The 19,029-nt window shown below is 35.9% G+C and overlaps 1 protein-coding gene across 4 annotated transcripts; it reads right to left on the bottom strand.

The window, feature by feature from the left end:
• Positions 1 to 440: 440 nt before the first annotated feature.
• LOC119997135 (dual specificity protein kinase YAK1 homolog) lies at positions 441 to 12,468 on the bottom strand. Of its 4 annotated transcripts, none has more exons than XM_038843961.1 (18): positions 11,825 to 12,468; positions 9,135 to 9,334; positions 7,823 to 7,976; positions 7,632 to 7,741; positions 7,429 to 7,498; positions 7,269 to 7,351; positions 7,072 to 7,150; positions 6,940 to 6,980; positions 6,178 to 6,300; positions 4,663 to 4,810; positions 4,304 to 4,418; positions 4,109 to 4,191; positions 3,921 to 3,995; positions 3,369 to 3,443; positions 2,383 to 3,197; positions 1,601 to 1,747; positions 1,011 to 1,230; positions 441 to 759 (listed from the first exon to the last, which is right to left on the bottom strand). In XM_038843961.1, exons 1-18 carry the CDS (start codon positions 11,999 to 12,001, stop codon positions 580 to 582), a joined length of 2,895 nt encoding a protein of 964 aa, XP_038699889.1. In that variant the 5' UTR covers positions 12,002 to 12,468; the 3' UTR covers positions 441 to 579. The 4 variants fall into 4 exon arrangements, with proteins under 4 accessions (XP_038699889.1, XP_038699888.1, XP_038699891.1 ...); XM_038843960.1 differs by having other exon boundaries at positions 4,091 to 4,191; XM_038843963.1 differs by having other exon boundaries at positions 505 to 759; positions 929 to 1,230; positions 11,825 to 12,467.
• Positions 12,469 to 19,029: the final 6,561 nt, after the last annotated feature.

The raw sequence follows: 19,029 nt of genomic DNA on the forward strand, positions 1-19,029 counted from the left end.
AATGCGATACCAACTATGCGTACGCATTTTTGGGAAAGGCGTAAAATGCATAAAGCGTCTGTGAAGCGTACATTACAACAACAGTATACAGTTAACCGTTAGCAAAATCTGCAAACATTTTTGGTCGGCAAAGAAAATGTTCCCACATTCATAACCGTCCAAGCTACTCACAGTCCCAAAATGAGAAGGAAATTAAAAAAAAAAAAAAGAAACAAAAGATTAGGCCTACGACCAAGTTAGGTTGCAACTTCTAGAAGGCCAAGGTACCTGAAAATTAAGGCCAAAATACTCGAGTTACCACCGTAGACATGAACTCCCTTTTACTCCTCCTTATCAGCTGCAATACATATCTCAATAAGTGTGTTAGCTTCTACATAGAATAAGCAATGTTGATAGAAGTATAGTATGTCATAGAAAGCCTGGACAAAGGAAAAGAGATGTTGAATAAAGGCCATATTAGCTCATAACCAAAATAATTGATTGAGTTCCAAGAGAAGTGATAAATAAGAAGAAATCAAAACCATAAATTATATTTATGCAAGCACAATGAATTGACATGCCCTGACAGATGATACGCTCTTAGTATGAGCCCACTAGGCATGTTAACTGTTGGAATACAACTTTCTTGTGAACAATCGGTACACAATCCCTCCCAGTAAAAAAATTAAGCTGAATTACAGCACTAGGAAATCCGGCCATAGTCCTTTCTTCCTCGAGATGTAGGCGGAATACTTGTGGTGGGATGATTAGCCCTATGCCCTACAAGAAAACGGCATTAATGTTAAAGCATTACCATTTACCAGCTTATCCCATCCCATCCAAAATACCCAACAGAAATTAATATCCACTCATGAACCTCAGACAAGCTTAAATGAATAAGGGAAATAGAAATCAACAGGATAACTCTAAGTGCTTAGTGAGGAAGTACCCCATGACATGCCATTGTTAAATGAACTACTTCCAGGAGAGCGCTGGCCCCCAGAGTGGAAGCTAGAAGGAGGGAGCTGGACCTTCATATGATTCAATTCGGTACCCCGAACAGAGGAGTGATTCCCTTGGTTAAGCCGCTGAACAGGCTGCTGTCCGAAACGGCTTGGAGAATTTTGTGAGACATGAGGAATGAAATGAGAATTTTTATACATTGAACGACCATATCCAGCATGCTGATCATGACCTGAAGGGGGGTTGCCCACCTCAACATGTGAAAATGTTTGAATAGGTCCATTTTGTCTGCAAATCCACAACATAAAACCAGAAAACGAAATTGAATGAGTACCCAAAAGAAACCTCATTATGATAAACGACAAATAATAACTTCCACATTTGCACAAAGAATAAAAAATCAAAATCGTAATTCGAAATATTACACAACAAACAAACATGTCTACATTATATTGGCATGATTAATCCAAACATCTCTTAGATGGTGCATATCAGTCAACATGCCTATCTCAATTCTCAAGCTGACTCAATTATAGAAAAGAGAAAACCAAACCAATAATTCTAAGTATAATTATGAATATGGAGGCATGTGCCAAAACCAGACAATACCTAGTAGAAAGATCCCATGTAAACCAACTCATAAAAAAAGATAAAATACCTGTAAATAATGTTTGAGTTCATATTTGAGCCCCTACTGAATCTTCCGAATCCAGCAAGCGGATCAGCAGAACCAAGATGCATGCCTTTGCTGAAGTCAGAGCTTAAGTTCACATCTGAGCTGTCATCTTGAAGAAGTTGTTCTTCGCTGGAAAAGATATAGGAATGTGTCAATGACTAAACATTTACTTGGTTTTCTATCTAAAATCAATAAGACCTTAGTTCATCTTTCATCACTAAAACCTGGACAATGCTTCTTAGTTCATTTGACAAGACACCTTATTACAAATTATTTGAAAAGGTACAATTCCTAATGCTTAAATTGATATTCATTTATTTAATCATCTCTCAATCCATTAGTTCTTTTACTGAAGTAGCACACATTTTATGTGAGAGTATCTAGTTCCAGTCTAAATTGTCCTGAAGCTTTCAATAATTTAAGCTTCAACCTCTTTCTCTACCACAAAGTTGCACGAAGAAACTCATAAATTCAATTTCTTATGCATTACACTCAATTATGTAGCATCCAAAGCACTTACTGTGGGAAAAGCTGGTTTAAGCTAAAATATTCTACCATCACAAATACTTTATTTGAGAAATTTGGATTCTATAATCCTTTGCTTCTTTTTAACAATTATTCAAACACTAAAAACGCAGTATTTTGCACACCCTATATGCCGATTGTCCTTGCAAATAATAGATTAATGCACGGTACCAAAACGGAAATCCCAGCACATCTCAAATCAAGTTTCAAGTTTAAATGAGCGGTTATTGTTGGCTTACCTGTAGTATGGATCCCAATCTCCAGGATCCGGCAATGACTGAGATACATCAGGCTTATCATGATTTTCCCCTGTGCTTTGAGTAAGTTGCATACTGGAACCGAGTCTAAAGGAACCTGGCATGTTTTTAACGTAACCCGCACCAACTCCGCCGCCTTGCTGTAGCTTCAAGCTCGCAGACCCTGAACTTAACTGCAGATGCGAGGGTGAACCACCAAGTCCTTGAGGATTCCCCTCAGCTTGGCTAGAGCTTGCACCCTCAGTAGTTTGTCCTTGCCAATGTGAGGATGAGCTATCCTGAGTTTGAGAACTTCCAGAATATCCCCAACTTTTTCTTCTATTGAAATTGCTGACTGCAGCCATTTTACCTAAAGGTGACCCATGACAACTGCTTCTTGCAGGAGAGGTTGGTCCATATTGTCCAGGAGAGCCAGCTGAAACTTGACCGTAAGAGCTTAGTGGAGTGAACTGTGAAGGACTAGTGCCAAGGGGCAGTGGAGCAAAGCTTCCTGCTGATGGGCTGGCACCTAGTCCATTTCCATGGGAGTATGAAATAATCCTCCGTCTTGCTTCAGGACTACTTCCAAGCATTGACATGCTATTCTGTGCACACATGTTCATCCCAGATGGACCAACAGGTGAATAATATGCAAACATATTGCTACCATCTCCATAACTTCCATAGCTGCTTCCTAACCCAATACCATCATTATAGCTACCGTGGCTTCCTATACTGCCATAACTGCTAGCATGTGCATAAGGCCCCATCTGAATATGTGGACCGTTATGCAAGGCAACTCTACTCCTGCCCGTAAGCTGCAAAAAGAGTAAGGTACTACTATGAGTTTCCAGTTCTTTTTCTCTTTTCCACTATTTCATGTGGACAGAGTTATAATTCAGGCAGTTTTAAATGAAAAAGAAATTTATCGAAATGCATTCAACCTGCGATAATTAAAATCACGGATTATAAAGACCCCGTAAACTCACATTGGGGGAGAGACCTGCGGCAAACCAATGCCCTCCACCAGGGTGATGATCCACCTTGAGATTTTGAGCTACGGGCTACAGAAGGGATTGGGAGGAAGAAAAAGGACCATATGTGTCAGAATGGTAAACTAATAATGTTGAAGATTCAACTTAAAATGAGACCAAGGTCATGAAACGCACTCAAAAGAAAACCTATCCTATTTATGGCTAAAATATATTAGATTAGTCAAGCGCAAACGTAAATTAATACTGGCATCAAAAAGTCGAAATATATCTATGAAGCCAAGCAAAAAGGCCTAAAAACAGAAATAAGGATACACACTTTTCCAATACTGAAATACTTTATTTCAAAACTCAGTTATTTTGTTTTGCACATGTAAATTATCTCAATTAGGAGAAGAGCCCTGAGCAAAGTCATACTAACATACAAAAATTCATCAAAAATCCACATGGAAAAACAGTTGGGATGAAGTTTGAAAAGTGTTGCAATAGCATTGTACTATATTGGAAGTTGAAAACCAAGTCAAAAGGCGCAAACACTACCCCACTAACCATGTGACGAGTCTCTGGGGGAGGCTTGTAAGGGCATGTGAAGGGTTCCCCCGTCACAAAAGGATGTTTTGAAGCCTGCAGGAAAAAAGTGCAAACTGTAATTGCCCATAGCTTAGAGAGATCATATTCAATAGAAACAGAATGAAGTCTCAGAAGACGAAACCGCTGACAAGTGCAAACTTTATTACTTGAAAAGGTGACCAGCGTTTGGCAGGATCAAACTCAACAAGTCCCCTTAAGAAATCAATCAAGGCCAATCTTATTTGACTTTCTGTTACAAAGTAATAATATGGCAGCTGTAAAATAATTCATCAAAAAACATGATAAATTAAGAGAATGTATGACCCTATCCACTACTTTCAATAAATGAATAAGATGCTAACCTCTAATGATATCTTCTTCTGGTAAGTTTTTTCTGTAAGGATAATTTGTGACAATCGCTTCAAGGTTCATATGATTGAAATACTCTTTTCCAATCACTGGTCTTTTCAACTCTCTCTGAACAAAAACAAGAAGCCACTAGAATTAGGCTGAGAATATCTATCAACACAAGAAATTATGAAGGGAACAAAATTAAACAAAAGAAAATAAGGATAACAATCTTGTTAAATTACTCAGGTGCTAGAAGCAACAAGATTGACAAAAAATAAGTTGAAGACCTATACCTATAGGCTATAAGTCGCAAACAATTTCTTCATTTTATTAATTCACATTTACTGGAAAGCATAAAATGAAAACTTACAGCTTCATATTCCTCCACTGTTAATGCTTGGTAAGCACTTCTGCCACCCATAGGTTCACCATTCTCTTGATTGTGGGCAGTCCCAATGCATTTAAAGAACTTACTTGTGTTTTTTGCTGCCTTTAGTACATAATCAGGGGGTTGTCCTCTACAACATTTCAACCATAAGTAAAAGGTTGTTCAAACAAATTGCAAAAGGAAAACCAGCTAATGGGTAATGACTACCAAGAGCATCATTTTAACTCAGCTTGCATAACTTAATGACCAAATATCAATTTTTTAAAGGAGAAAAAACAGAAAAGAAACAACAGCAATGACAAGACCAACAGACGATAAACCAGTTTATACTACAACAAGAGTTAACTATGATAATATGTGCCTGTATTTGAAACAGGAAAACAATCAAAAAAGGAGTAGATATCAACATCATGACCTGACACCACTGAAACAATTTTGTTAAACTAACCTTTAGGGCAAAGTGAAAATATCTTATAGTAAATATTCATTTAAAGGTTTAAAATCCAGACGCATGAATGCCTAAATGCATACTATAAGCTTATTCATTTCAAGGTTTAAAATCCAGACGCATGAATGCCTAAATGCATACTATAAGCTTGGTAACCACATGTAATACCACAGTATCTTAAAGACATGTTTGATCAGATTACAAGGACATCAATTCAAAGAGCTCAAAACGGATAATTCAAAAACGAAAAAAGATTTCTCAAAGGTCCACTGAAGTAAAAGAAAATTCTAAATAGTAAATAGTAACCAAAAAACATTCTTAAATACAAAATTTTCTTTACAATATAGTAGAATTATTAGCTAATTATCACAGGTGGTAATGTCATCTAGACACAGCACCAGTTATGCATTCCCAGTACCCAGAAAAAGATGGCTTGGCAAGCCAATCTAATGGCAAAGAAAGCACAGGGCATAAAAGAATGTGCCCAAATGACTTTACTCTCAGAAATGGATCAATAATTCAATAGCAATGTTAGTCATCACAAGTAAAGCATATCAAAACCTTTCATCCCCATAGACAAGTTTTGAGTGGATGTGTGGAGAATCATTAATGATTTTAGACTGCCATTACTTCTCACCACTTCTTGAACTACACCACCCAAATTCAGAAATCCCGGAATTTTGCAATAAATAACATGTTTTGAAATCAGGTAAGCTCTCAAAACCTAAACATTAAAAAATTGAAACTCAAAACTATCCTTCTAGGGTCACTGTCCAACGTGTAGAATTTGTGAGACCAAAATCTCATGGATACTAAGAGCCCAAAAATTACATAAATAACGACTTCCATCAGAGTTCCCATTAAAACAAGTAGATAACTGTCATGTTTCTGCTTCATCACTCATTGTTCTAAGAAAGCATTGACAAATCAACAGCGCAATTGAATAATCCAAGACACAGAAAAAGAAAATTCACCCTAACTCATCCATGCAGACTGATTCCCAGAAAATGAAAATATGTCCTCCTGCAACATGAGAGAAAGAGACATACCCAAGTATTTCAATCATTCTTCTCAGAAGATCAAATTCTGAGGCTCCAGGGAAAAGAGGCAACCCTAGAAACAATTCAGCGACTATGCATCCAAAGGACCACATGTCAATGGCCGTAGTGTATCTGAACAGTGTTAAGGCAAAAACAAAAAATGCCAAGATTGCGAGGATGATTATTATGGAGACTGAAATCATTAATTTTCCAATGCATCAACTACAACAATAATTAGAAGCGTGGTAGCTGGGCAAATCATTATCCCAAAAAAATTAATGAAATTGCAGCAGTCAAACTTCAGTAAAAGCAATTACTAAAAAATTCATTATTAAAATAAACACAGAGAATCTTTTGAAAATCAAATGAAATGGAAAAGAGAAACAAACTTCGTATAAAAATATTAATACATCGGAATTAGGTCAAACAAACTAGAGACGTAATAGGACAGATGAGTAATGAATCCAGTGCAACTTAGATTCATCAAACAGACAACCACAAGGAGCACAACATGCTCAAAAATAAAATAGAATTAACAAATCATAGAACCAGAGACAAAATTAAATTCTCGGTAAACTTTTGAACAGGTAAAGAATGTTTTAATCAAGTAAATTACTTAGGTTGCTTTATTGTGTATTTCTCAGTATGAAACACAAAACACTGGGCAGACGAAGTGTGCCCTTATCACAAAAGAGGAACAAGCCAAAGCAAAAATCATCAGAAAAAGCGAAACACAAAATAGTAAAGCTTTAATATCATTTAAAAGGATACTGATACCCAAGAAGAACCTCAGGAGATCTATAGTATCGACTCTGCAGAAAAGATAACTTACACAATCAGAGGACCTCTTAAAACATCATAATAATGCCAACACAGGATCTCAGAATAACCATAGACGCAAACCTGGATATATGAGTAAACAGTGCGATCTTCCATGCAAGCTGATCCAAAGTCAATTATCTTAATTTCTGCTGGTTTCACACTGGTAATTTAAAGACATAACGTTGAAGTTAAACTGAAAGACTAGCAATCATGTTGCAACAGGGAAAGATTTAACAAACAGACTGCATTCCAAAACCCATTATGAAGGAAATTTTTACCTCGTGCACAAAAGAATGTTTTCTGGCTTCAAATCACAATGTATTATCCCAGCATCCTTTAGTAGAGCTAACCCATGTAAAATCTGTCCATAACTTATAAAGCATAACAATCACGAAGAAAAGTTGCAGTTTCTCTCTATCCAACAGAATGTTTCTATACCTGTTTGGAGAACAACTGGACGATGCTCAATGATAATCCCCTAAAATGATTTATCTTGATAAGCTCATACCTAAATACAGATGATGAATATCAAAACCATGCTGCAAGAAAAAAAACTAAGAGAACAAATGCATATATTTAAAAAGGCACATCTATATCAAAGGACATAGGAATGGAAAGTAAAAGCAGCTGTAGTAGCTTACAGATTTGTGTCAAGCAGCTCAAAGCTTATGCACAAGTGACGTTGATATACAAAGTAATCATAAATACGAACAATGTGATGCTTATCCTCAGGATCGTACTTCTTGTTCAACTGCAAAGGGTGAAAGATATAACAAAGATATACTTAACCAATATCAACTTGAAGATTAAAACTAACCAAAAGCTTAATTACCGTAGTCAAAATCGACACTTCAACCAGTGCCTGTTGATAATATGCAGGTTGGTTTTTGATTATCTTAACCGCAACAAAGCTGTTTGTTTCTGCAGCCCAGCATTTAGCAACCTGCCCAAAAGTCCCATGACCAAGAACATCTTTGACCACATACCTGAAAATGATTTAAAACTTAAAAGATACAACAAAGTACTTAATAAAGGAGGATAAAACAAAATGGTGGTTATAGTCAGTCATTAATTACGGTAACATTATTAAGTGGATTGATACTAAAAAATTCACTTATCAGATCTCTCCCTGCAACCCTGCCACCCCGGCCCCATACCCTTATGTGCAATATTTAATTTTATTATGGAGGTGTCAAATTTTGAACTCAAGACCTGACAATAGCAAAGGTTCCAATACTGTGAAAAACCATTTATCCCAAAAATTAAACCGATGGAAGATGAAACTTTTCATTGTTAAGTAATACTCTCACACCCTCTAGCTCACAACAAATAACTGCGTCATCCGCAGAAAAGATATGAGAAACACAACCGCACCATCTATATTTTCTTTTAACATTACGATAAAGTTTAATTGTTAAACAACTTTTGTGCACAAGGCTCCGGCAACAAAGGTGAGGTCAGGGAAGGACATGACGTAGGCAACCTTACCCCTGCCTAGTAAAGGCTGCTTCTGTGATTTGAACCTGTAATCTCAATGTTACGGGGAAGCAACTTTATCACTAGGCCAAGCAATGATGTACAAATTTCTGTTCCATCGCATTCAAATTTCTGAATTAGAGTAACATTAGGATTGAGACTTATAGAAAGTATGCAACGGTACGCTGTACAAAGCATTTTTCATAAAAGATTAAAAGATAACTATTTTAGTTTGTTTTAACATGTATTATAATTTATATATATCTCTCCCTGTGGCATAGCAAAATGTGTAATTCACTTCATTGAAGCACACATTTTGAGCCTGCAATCTACCCGAAATAGTTCAAATACACTAAAAGCAATTAGCAGCAAAATTTCCCAATATACTGGGGATGCCTAGAAGAGAAAAGAAATATCTAGGAAAAGTTCATTCAGGATCAGACGGAGACAGAATTCTTTATCTGGATCAAGTTTTCCTCATAAGCTCAAATGAAACAAAATTAATGATATTTACTAAACAAACACTTTTCACATTCAGTGACACAGGCTAATACTTTCATCAATAAACAAGAGTACGTACTCTATTGTGACTTTATATTCTAATGCAATAACAAAAATTCACAGCAAAAGAAGTTAAATAGAGAAAAGTTCGGTCTGCAACAACATACCTTCTCTGCCTATCTGAATTGACCAACGCAAAGTTCACAGCCAGAATAAGATCTGAGTTCACATTATCAAAGCCATCATTGTTGACACCAATTGAAGGACTAGTTAAATATCTTTTTGGGTTCAACTCTTCTGAATACTTGAACTGTGGATTGCATGTTTGATACGTTGCAATAATGTCCTTGGTTAGCCTTGCTACAAACTGAAAAAAGAAAGGTGCAAGTCAGCAGAAAATTCACTTCAAATAGTTTAGAATCCAGAGTGCTTCAACTGCTTATTAGAGAGAACAATGGAATAGAACGTTCATAATTACATGATAGTTAAGATCAAGTCTTGCAACAAGGATGATAACCTATATCCATACAGCTACATCTCTAGTACTGTTTATAAAGCTGCTTAATTTGACTAAATTTCTATACATAACAAGAAAAGGAACTCAAATATCCTTATATGCAGTATCATACAGTGCTTTTACATATCTACAAACTTTTGGTGAGTTCCAAGAATGTCTTCTCCAAAAATTGGCAATGAAAATCATCATTATCATGAAACCTTAATGCCAAATATGAGGGGTCAGCTACATGAAACCTTAATGAAAACGTTACAGCAAATGACAACAGGAGAAATATGGCATGCTAACAGACGGGTTCCCGGGATCTGCTGTAAAAGTTTTACAATAGATCACACTGTAATTGAAACCAACGGTCAGATTTAATCTGATTCAATCTAATGGCTGGTAGTTTAAATGCCTAAAAATACTCTATTTTATTTTCTCTTTCTATTTCCACACAGAGAGACGCTTTCCCTTCCCTTTCCTCTCTATCCGGTCCGATGATCAGCGCCTTCTCCCTCATCAAGTGACTCGTAGCCAAGAAATCGACAAGGAAACCAAGCCAACCACCACCAGTGGCAGCAGTGGAGGGACTTCCATGAGAGTGATGCCAAATTGCTTGAATAGAACAAGTGAGGGGAGCCAAGAAATCGACAAGGAAACCAACCCAGGCCTCGCCTTCTCCGTATTTTATTTTCTTCAACAGAAATTTGTTCGAATTTCCTGAACGACTAGCGAAATCATCTATGATTTTTGGTTTGAGAATTATGTTTCTTTAGTGGTAAAAAATTGAGATCTGCAATTCAATCTAATGGAAGTAGTCACCACATCAGCTTTAGAGAGACTCTTCAGATTATTCTACTTTGTGCTTTAATCAATCTCTACGTACAACACCCAAAATCCAAAAAACCTATCCCAGTTACTGTTCAGAGACCTGACCGCCAGCTGTTTCATTCTTTAAGCCATAAATTTCCTAAAGCTTACAGCTTTAATCAAGTGTAGAACAACATCAAAAGTTTTCCTACATAAGGTTGTTTCCAGGATTTGAACCCATGATCTCTAGGTTGTCGTGAGATAACCTTACCAACCACTAGGCTATGATTTCACTTTTATAGATCAAGGCTAGCCCATAGGGGATACCTAAACTTGGTGAAATTTTTTAATAACCTTGACATTTTCTTGAAGATGACCCCAAAAATCTGGCATTGCATGTTTGAAAAATCTTAAGGGGATATCTACACAGTGAAAAATTTTAATCAATCTTTTCCATTCAAAAGACTAGAAATTTTTAGGGGGATTCCAACCTTGAAAAATTAGTGCATATTCTCCAGTCATCCAAAGGTTCCCCACAATGGATTTTAAAACTTATGTGGAAGCCAAGAGAGTCAGAAATTTATGCTAGCTATAGCTATCATTTTGTTATATAACTAAAAAGGTTGATAAGAAGAATCACATTGAGTTTCTTGCTATAGTTATCTCCTCTATAGCATTGTTGATTATATCCAGCATCAATGACTACTGGGGTCAAGGTTCATTCTACTCCATGGAAGTTGGGGATAAAGCATAACAGTTCAATATACATGCAATAGAATTTGTCAATTGTGGTCAGTCATAGCTGCAGTATGTTCACATCAAGAAAAAGCATAAACATCTATCCCCATGCCCGCATGCAAGATGGCATATTGGCATCCTCTAGGCTCACTTCAGTTAACTGTCTAGACTCCTGGCATACACTTCAAATACCTAACTAAAACAACTCCGGTAAAGGACATAGAGACAAATTTAGGGACAAGTAGAGATTATGTCTTAGGTAGGTACATTGTCCAACAAGCTTCTAGGAACTGCAGAAGTTCATAATACAGAAAATTTCAACTTTTGCAGTAAGTAGTAGTATTCACACAGCATAATAGTTATCTAATCCTTTCCCTAACTGATAAAGGTAAGGAAGGAAATCTAATTCAGCTATGACAATTGACAAGTCCATCAAATGTTGAAAGCTATAGCATTACACCCTCAGATCATATAATAGTCTACAAAGTAACTAATTACATAACTTCTGTTTTATATCCATTGACTAAGTTCAAACAATTTTTACAAGTCCCCAAACAGTCGCTTAAACAACTGCATTGCATAGAAGAACAGTTTTTTTAGTACAAATGCAGAATAAGACTCTTTTCTGCTTACATATAGAAAGCTAGCCATGCCTAAACCTAAAAAATTGACTAAAAAAGTTCGACCTTCCACTTCATTTCTGAGCATGCAAACATAACATTCCGAACTCTATCATTTATACAATTACAAACATTTGTTATCCAATTCAATCCGCATAAAAATTCACAACAAGACACAAAACACACTCACAGGTTTTCGAACAACTACACTCAGAGTTTGAGCCTTGTGGTTCGAGGACTCAATCTCCTGCCGCAAATATGGTGCAAAAGCCACCTCCTTGGGGAGCCACCTCGACGAATCAGTTCCCACTTCCGCCGTTGTTCTAGCTTGACCTGCTTTTCCATTGCTAGGGCTGGCATCGTCCATGACACTAACCCCTCCACCACCAGTAACAAAAACCACAATTAATTTAATACCAGCATGAACAATGAAACCCAAAAAATCCCCCAATTGATTGGTGGGATCGGCGATCCTATTGAGACCCACGATCAAATTGGGATTTTGCTGTGGAAGATGATGAATCAAATAATTCACCAACGGACTCCAATCCCATATCTCATTCACAATAAACGCCCAATCAAACCAAACTCAACAGCTCATAGATCATATCACCTGTCAACTAAACAACCAATCCCTCGCAAGCAGAATCAACTAGAGGATAAAAGGATTGAAAATAACACAAATTGACCAAGCTGAGAATACGTATGATATACTTTTATGGCATGTATATATGATTAGATGAATAGAGACGGGATTGCGGGCGACACAGAGGAGGATGAAGATTTTTAGAGAGAGAAGTATTTTGTTCGGTGAGAGAGTGAAATTATTTTCGCTTTCTGTTTCTTCCTGCCAATTTTATTTTATTATAATATAATATTTAAAAGATAATAACCTGCTTTTGTTTGTTTGCTTGCCTTGTCTATCTCTTTCCTCCATTCATATATTATTAATTATTAATCCTCAATTTTAAAATTAATATGAAGTATCCAAAATGTATCAAATAGATTTAATGAAAATTAAGTCCAAAAATAAAAAGCAATAAAGTTCAATAAAGGGTTATTTGAACTAAATTAATTAATTTTAAAGTTGAAGTATCACTCTATATTAAATGTCACATCACATTACAAAATATTTTCTCTATATTTAACAAATATCACGAGAGATTATGGATTGTTGGATATTATTACAATTAAAGGACTTAATTAACAAAATTGGGAACATTAGTGGCCTAATGTCTACAAAGAAAATGTTACACTATACACTACAATCATTATGTCTATAAGTGGAGGGACTAAATTTGAATTTTAATTATGTGATCCAAACCAACTAAGTAAGGTAAAAAGAAAATTAGTGTTGTGTAGTAGTAAATTAAAGTTTTGGCCTAGTAGCCAATACTTCTCATCTTAAGGGCCGTACTCAAGGCCCATAAATTAGTTATACTTGAATACATAAATCTCTCTTCTACTTGGAAGCCAAGAAGCTCATGTATATCGGAGGGCCAACCTTGGCCATAGCAAAAATCGACAAAGGGAGTGTTCACAATCCATCTCCACATATAAGCCTGAACCACTGCAAGAACTGTTGATGAGGGTTTTTGTTCGCCCCCACAACGAAAAAGAGGTTGAACCTCCACGTCTCGAACCCTTGATCTCGATGGTGTGGGGGAGAGGGCGAACAAAAACCCTCATCAACAAGAACCATTAATTTAGCCGCCTTCTTGTTTATCTTTGTGCCATGCAAACACAATAAGGCTCCCAATGCACATATAAATCGCAAAGTAAGCCACAATCAGAAGTGGCACAACAATAGCCATTGGAAGCAGAACCCATTTTCTAATATTGTTAGGGGACATGTCCCTTATCAAGTTTGCTGTTCATGGAAAATGCAAAAAAAATCCAAAGTAAAGGTGCAACCAATGATGAGACAGGGCTTCCACGCGCAAGAATTGTCATGTTCCTATAGATAATGGCATATGGCACCTTGCAATGATGGAGCCAGGAATTTATCGAAGGGGGGCGAAAATGTGGACGGGGTTTGGGGGCAGCGCTCTCGAATTTTTTTTAAAAAACAATTTACTGAAAGGTGACCAAAAACAGGTAGATAGATATCTATATAATTATTAAATTAAAAGTCACAAATTAAAACATAAATATCCAATATAACAAAAACAATCATTTAAGTTGTGCTCGACGATCTTTCATTGAGTAGAAAATCATCTATAATCGAGTCTGAACTAAAAGTGTCAGCAATCTCCCTTTCAATATGAAGAAAGTCATGCAATCTGCAAGAAACTCATCTTCCATTTTATTCTGAAGTAGCATTTTGGTCACATCAAGATGATAATGCTGCAACTGAAACTTCAAAAGAAGTCTATCTTGTTCCGTAAAATCCTCAGGATAATATTTCTCAACAAGAGTGCAAATATTGCTTGCATTAAAAGACCTATAAATCATCCTTAGGATCCAACAAGAAAACTATATTAAAGAGAGGAAACCAACAAGGAAACTATATTAAAGAGAATTTGGCCTAAATTGATTAAAAGAGAATGGAGCCCATGATATTGATTGAGTTTTTACATTATTTATAAGTCCATAGCATTGAAAGCCCATAGTATTATAGTAACAATGAAGTATAGTTATATATTTACTACTATTATACTAAAAAATTTCAAAATTTTTGGGGGGCCATGGCCCCCCAGCCCCTTCATTGTTCCGCCACTGGCACCTTGTATTCTCCATCGTCCACATTGAACGTCTTGCGGTCTATATTTGTGAATCATAAACTCAAATATATATAACTCAAAAAAGTTGTAATAGATTAATATGTATTTTCTTATTCATTTGAAGTATTATTAATGTGTTTTTGTGTTTGTGATCTATATTTGTGAATCATAAACCCATGATATAAAGAACCCAACAAAATTTGTGAATGGATAATATCTATTTTCTTATTGCTTCGTATGTGGGGATGAAGGGTTTGATATGGGGTTAATAGAACATTTGGTCCCTGAAAGATGATCCGTGTTACAATTTAGTCCCTATAAATCAAATTGTGTCCATTTTGTCATTCACAATATTTAATTTGTTCCAAATTGATCACCTAGACAGATTTTACCAATTTCAGTCAGTCAACCTACTGATGTGGCAAGTTGACCATTAAATCAAGTGTTACATGTGTGAAAATAATTGCCAAGGTGGAAATAAGAACTATATGAAAAAGTAACTATATCAAGATTGGCAGCAGTTCCAAAAAAAACACCACAATATTCATACTTCTTCTTTTCTCTCCTCTCTGTGTTCTACTCTCTGAGAGTGCTTTTCATAAGTGGTTCGATTGAGTCCATCGGTATTGTTGTGCCGCTTACTCGTGGTGTGGAGCGTTGTATCTTGGGAAGGGATTGTCCGGATATCAGAGGCAACAAGTGACTGGGACAAATTCTCTTTAAGGAGATTCGCTAACGCTTACCTCACTCCCTCGTCTCCAGTTGCTTCAACATTTGGTTTGGTATTTTAATTCAAGCAATAATTCTTGTACTCGTATGATACCGTGCTGCTGTTCTTGTTATATATGTGTTAATGTGCTATGTTTTGATTCAAGCAATTTTTTTATGCATGCAATTTATCCAACAAAAAGTCGGGTCGATAATAGTAATCAATAATGAGCATAGTCGGTTGGTCGGTAATCAACCGACCCGACCGAGTCCCAGCCTAGCTTGTATGTATGGGGGTGTGATATATAAATACACCTTATCAAAAATAAATGTTACGACACTCGTGTGACATATTACGACACTCGTGTGACATATTTATTTTGTGATATATTAATATGTATTTTTTTTATCACTTTGAAGTATTATTAATGTGTTTTTGTGTTTAAGATCTATATTTGTGAATCATGAATCCATTAAATAACCCAAAAAATAATTGGTGGCTCTGCCTCCGGACAGCCTCACCACCTCTTTTGCCCTCAATGATCCTAATTCCTGAATCCGCCTATGGGCCGATGTCGGGGGTCATGGATTCAAATCTTCCAACTTATTTGTCTAAAAATAAAAATAAAAGCATAATTTGAAAGGAAATTATTTTGTCATTGTTTCTTCATTAATTAGAAATCAAATTGATGTGGGTTTCCTTAAACTCTTCTATTTTGATAATTGAAAACAATACTATACAAGTTTGTTATTTGAACATCCAATATGAGCCTAAACACAAGTCATCAGGCCCGCGCATTCATAAATTTCTCATTTGATGACCAAGTAAATTGGGTCATGGCCCATCGCGTAGCTACAAAAATATTGTTTCTAATGAGAATCAAACTCAGGACCTCCTAAATCCATACAGTTTGGCTCCAAAGAGATTCACTTGTTTTCTCTAAACCCGTTAACATGTTTTGTCATATGCACAAAAATTGTAGGTAAGTCCATAACCATACTCTCCCACTTAATCAAATAATCAAGCATATTGAGATACGTGATTTGATTTCTTTCATTGCTGAACTGAAAACTGGCTTTCGATTCCATACTTCCAATGTACCTTCTTCTGGTCTTTTGAATCGCCAGATGTTGTGGGTAAAGGAGAGAAAGCCCACACTTCTCAGGCCAGCCCAAGCAAGCCCAATTAAGGCTCACAAGTGTAATCACAAGTCCAGGCCCAAGGCCCATGTAACTTGAATTAGGTCCGTTATCTTAATGGATACTTCTTCGATCTGTCTATGTCATTAGTGTACTAGTAGTCGGACTCTTAAGACTGTTGTAGGTCTACATCTTAGTGTATATATCTTTGTAATCATCTTGAGTTTTATTATTGAAACTTATCTCTCAAAAATCCTTTAGTGGGTGCAAAATTGGGTCGGGAAGAGCTAAGAATGTGACGAAGCACGAAACAATCAACGAAAATACAAGCGTAAATCCTCAAGAACAATCTTGAAACCCATCAAGAAAAACTGGTTGTAAACCAAAGAGTTTATTTACTTCAATAAAAATAATAATCCCCTCTAATAACAACTGGTCAGCAACTTAAATAGTCACTAGGAAACCCTAATTAAGTAAAAAGACCAACAAAGACATTAACTAAACTAAAACAAAGCAACCTAAAACGAAAAAGTTGACCAAATTAATAAAACTTTGACCACCAGTCAACCTGTCTTAAACAGGTAATTTAAGCATGAAAACGATCTCAACCGGGCAAGCCCAAGTCGAAATGCTCTGGAGGACGAAAATCAGTCTTCGGAAACATATTATAATAGCAAATCTGTCAACTGAGTCAAAAGTTATGACTGTTTCTTCTCTGCAGCTCTTTTGAGCTTTCCCCTCTCAATTTCTTCTTGATTCCCATCAAATCCGTCCTCAAGGAGGAAGCAATGGTAATGATAATTCCGTTGATGAAGCAAAGGTGATGACTGTTTGAATTCAACATTCATCACAGAACAACCCATGTTGAAAGACTGAAACTACATCTTTCATCAACGAATGTCCTTAATTTGTTTACCATGCAAATCAGAATTTAGAAACTCTTTTGGGTCGAGTTGTATTGAAAAAAACAATGTACGTTCATGGAATGGATGAATACAAATCAATGACCAAAAATTATGATGAGATTAAAACAGTCAACGGTGTTGTTCACCCTACGTTTCAGTCTGCATGCAATGCTTTGGGTTCTTTTTGTATATCGTCATGGCGGTACTGGGAAAACATTTCGTATGTCACATCAAAGAGGGCATGCGCGCAACTCACTCGCGATGTTAATTAAACAAACTGCCTTGATAGTATGGGATGAGGCTCTTATAAATTGCTTTGAAGCCTTTGATATATAGATCATTGCGGAGATATATATTGTCTGATTCAAAGACTGTTTTACTTGGTGGATATTTTCGACAGGTTTTTTCTGTTATTGTTAAACAAGTAAACACAATACATTGTCTGAGTAAGTTGTGCCAAAGACTAGTGCGTGGCGACAAGAATTTGTTGATTATTAAGACCGAACCTCCTCGACATATACCTCTGTGTTATGGACTCTATGACTTTCAATTGCCAAGTTTCTATTATCAAATTGTTTAACCAAACCCTAAACCCAAGTAGTATTTTCAAGTGATTTGTAACTTTCTATTTACGGTAGGAATTCTAACAATTTATAAACATTCCATTTTGGGTGGAGAACATAAAGGATTGGCTTGGGGGAGCCTTCTCCAATAGCTGCCAACCTCCTTGTACAGTGACATGGCATCCATTGATAAGTATATATCCCTACCACTCACTATGTAGTTGATTTTATTGGCACCAAACATAGATCACAATATATATATACCATTATTATAGATACATGTACAGGACAAAAAGGGGATGGCTTTCAATAGTCAAATTCCACTTGTTGGGTTAGAGATGGAAATTAAACAAGGACGCTCCCACTCAATGAGTGCTTGTTTGGAAATTTCTATGTATGCTGTTCGAATAGTTCGAATTTAGGTTTATATCAAGGATTTGGGGACTCCGCAATTTGTTTAAAATTGTAGGGTCTACAATTTTAATCAAATGATTTGGGAGACGAATCATATCACATTACATTTTTATTTTTCCATGTTTAAATCTTATATGATTTTTTTCAAATTGTAGACTCTAAAGAATTGCAGAGCTCGCAAATCTCGATATCGAATGTCTACAGAGAAACTTTGTATGATCTCGTTTCTCGGTTAAAAAAATAAAAGTGATGTAATATTTCGGAAGAATCATTATTCCACTATGTCTATATATATGTGTTAAAACAATAATATTGTTGGGAGTAAGAAACTTTAGTTATTTAAAGCAACTTGTGGACTGATAGTTGGTAGGAATTAATTAATTAAATAATATAGTACACTGCCTGAAATCAATCTTCATATAAATTATTATTTATCTATTGGAGCAATATATATATATATATATAAATTATTCATCCATAAAAATATTCTTCTTCTGCATATATATATATATTATTCATCCATAAAAATATTCTTCTTCTGCGATTCATGTATGGGTTTGCATAGGGAGCTTCCCAATTTAGTACTGAAACACTTGGGTCAAGTCCCAAACTCATATTTATATTTGTTAAATGAATCTTAATTTTCCTTAATATTAATTAACATACACAAGAATCCTTTCACGGGGCATTTCAAATGCTCCTCGAAATTTGACCAGACCAGACCAGATCCACACACACACACACACACACATATATACACATATATACACAAACTGAACTTGATGGAGCTTCGTATTTTAAATTAAAACAAAATCAATTAAATAACATACTACTATATCTTTTTGTCTTGACATAACATTTTCATTTTTTTTAATTCATAATCAGTAATTTTTTTATGACGAGGAATCATTGGCCTTTCGTCCATGTAAACCCCAAATATTT

This window comes from Tripterygium wilfordii, chromosome 4 (genome assembly GCF_013401445.1).
Source record: "Tripterygium wilfordii isolate XIE 37 chromosome 4, ASM1340144v1, whole genome shotgun sequence".
NCBI lineage: Eukaryota > Viridiplantae > Streptophyta > Magnoliopsida > Celastrales > Celastraceae > Tripterygium > Tripterygium wilfordii.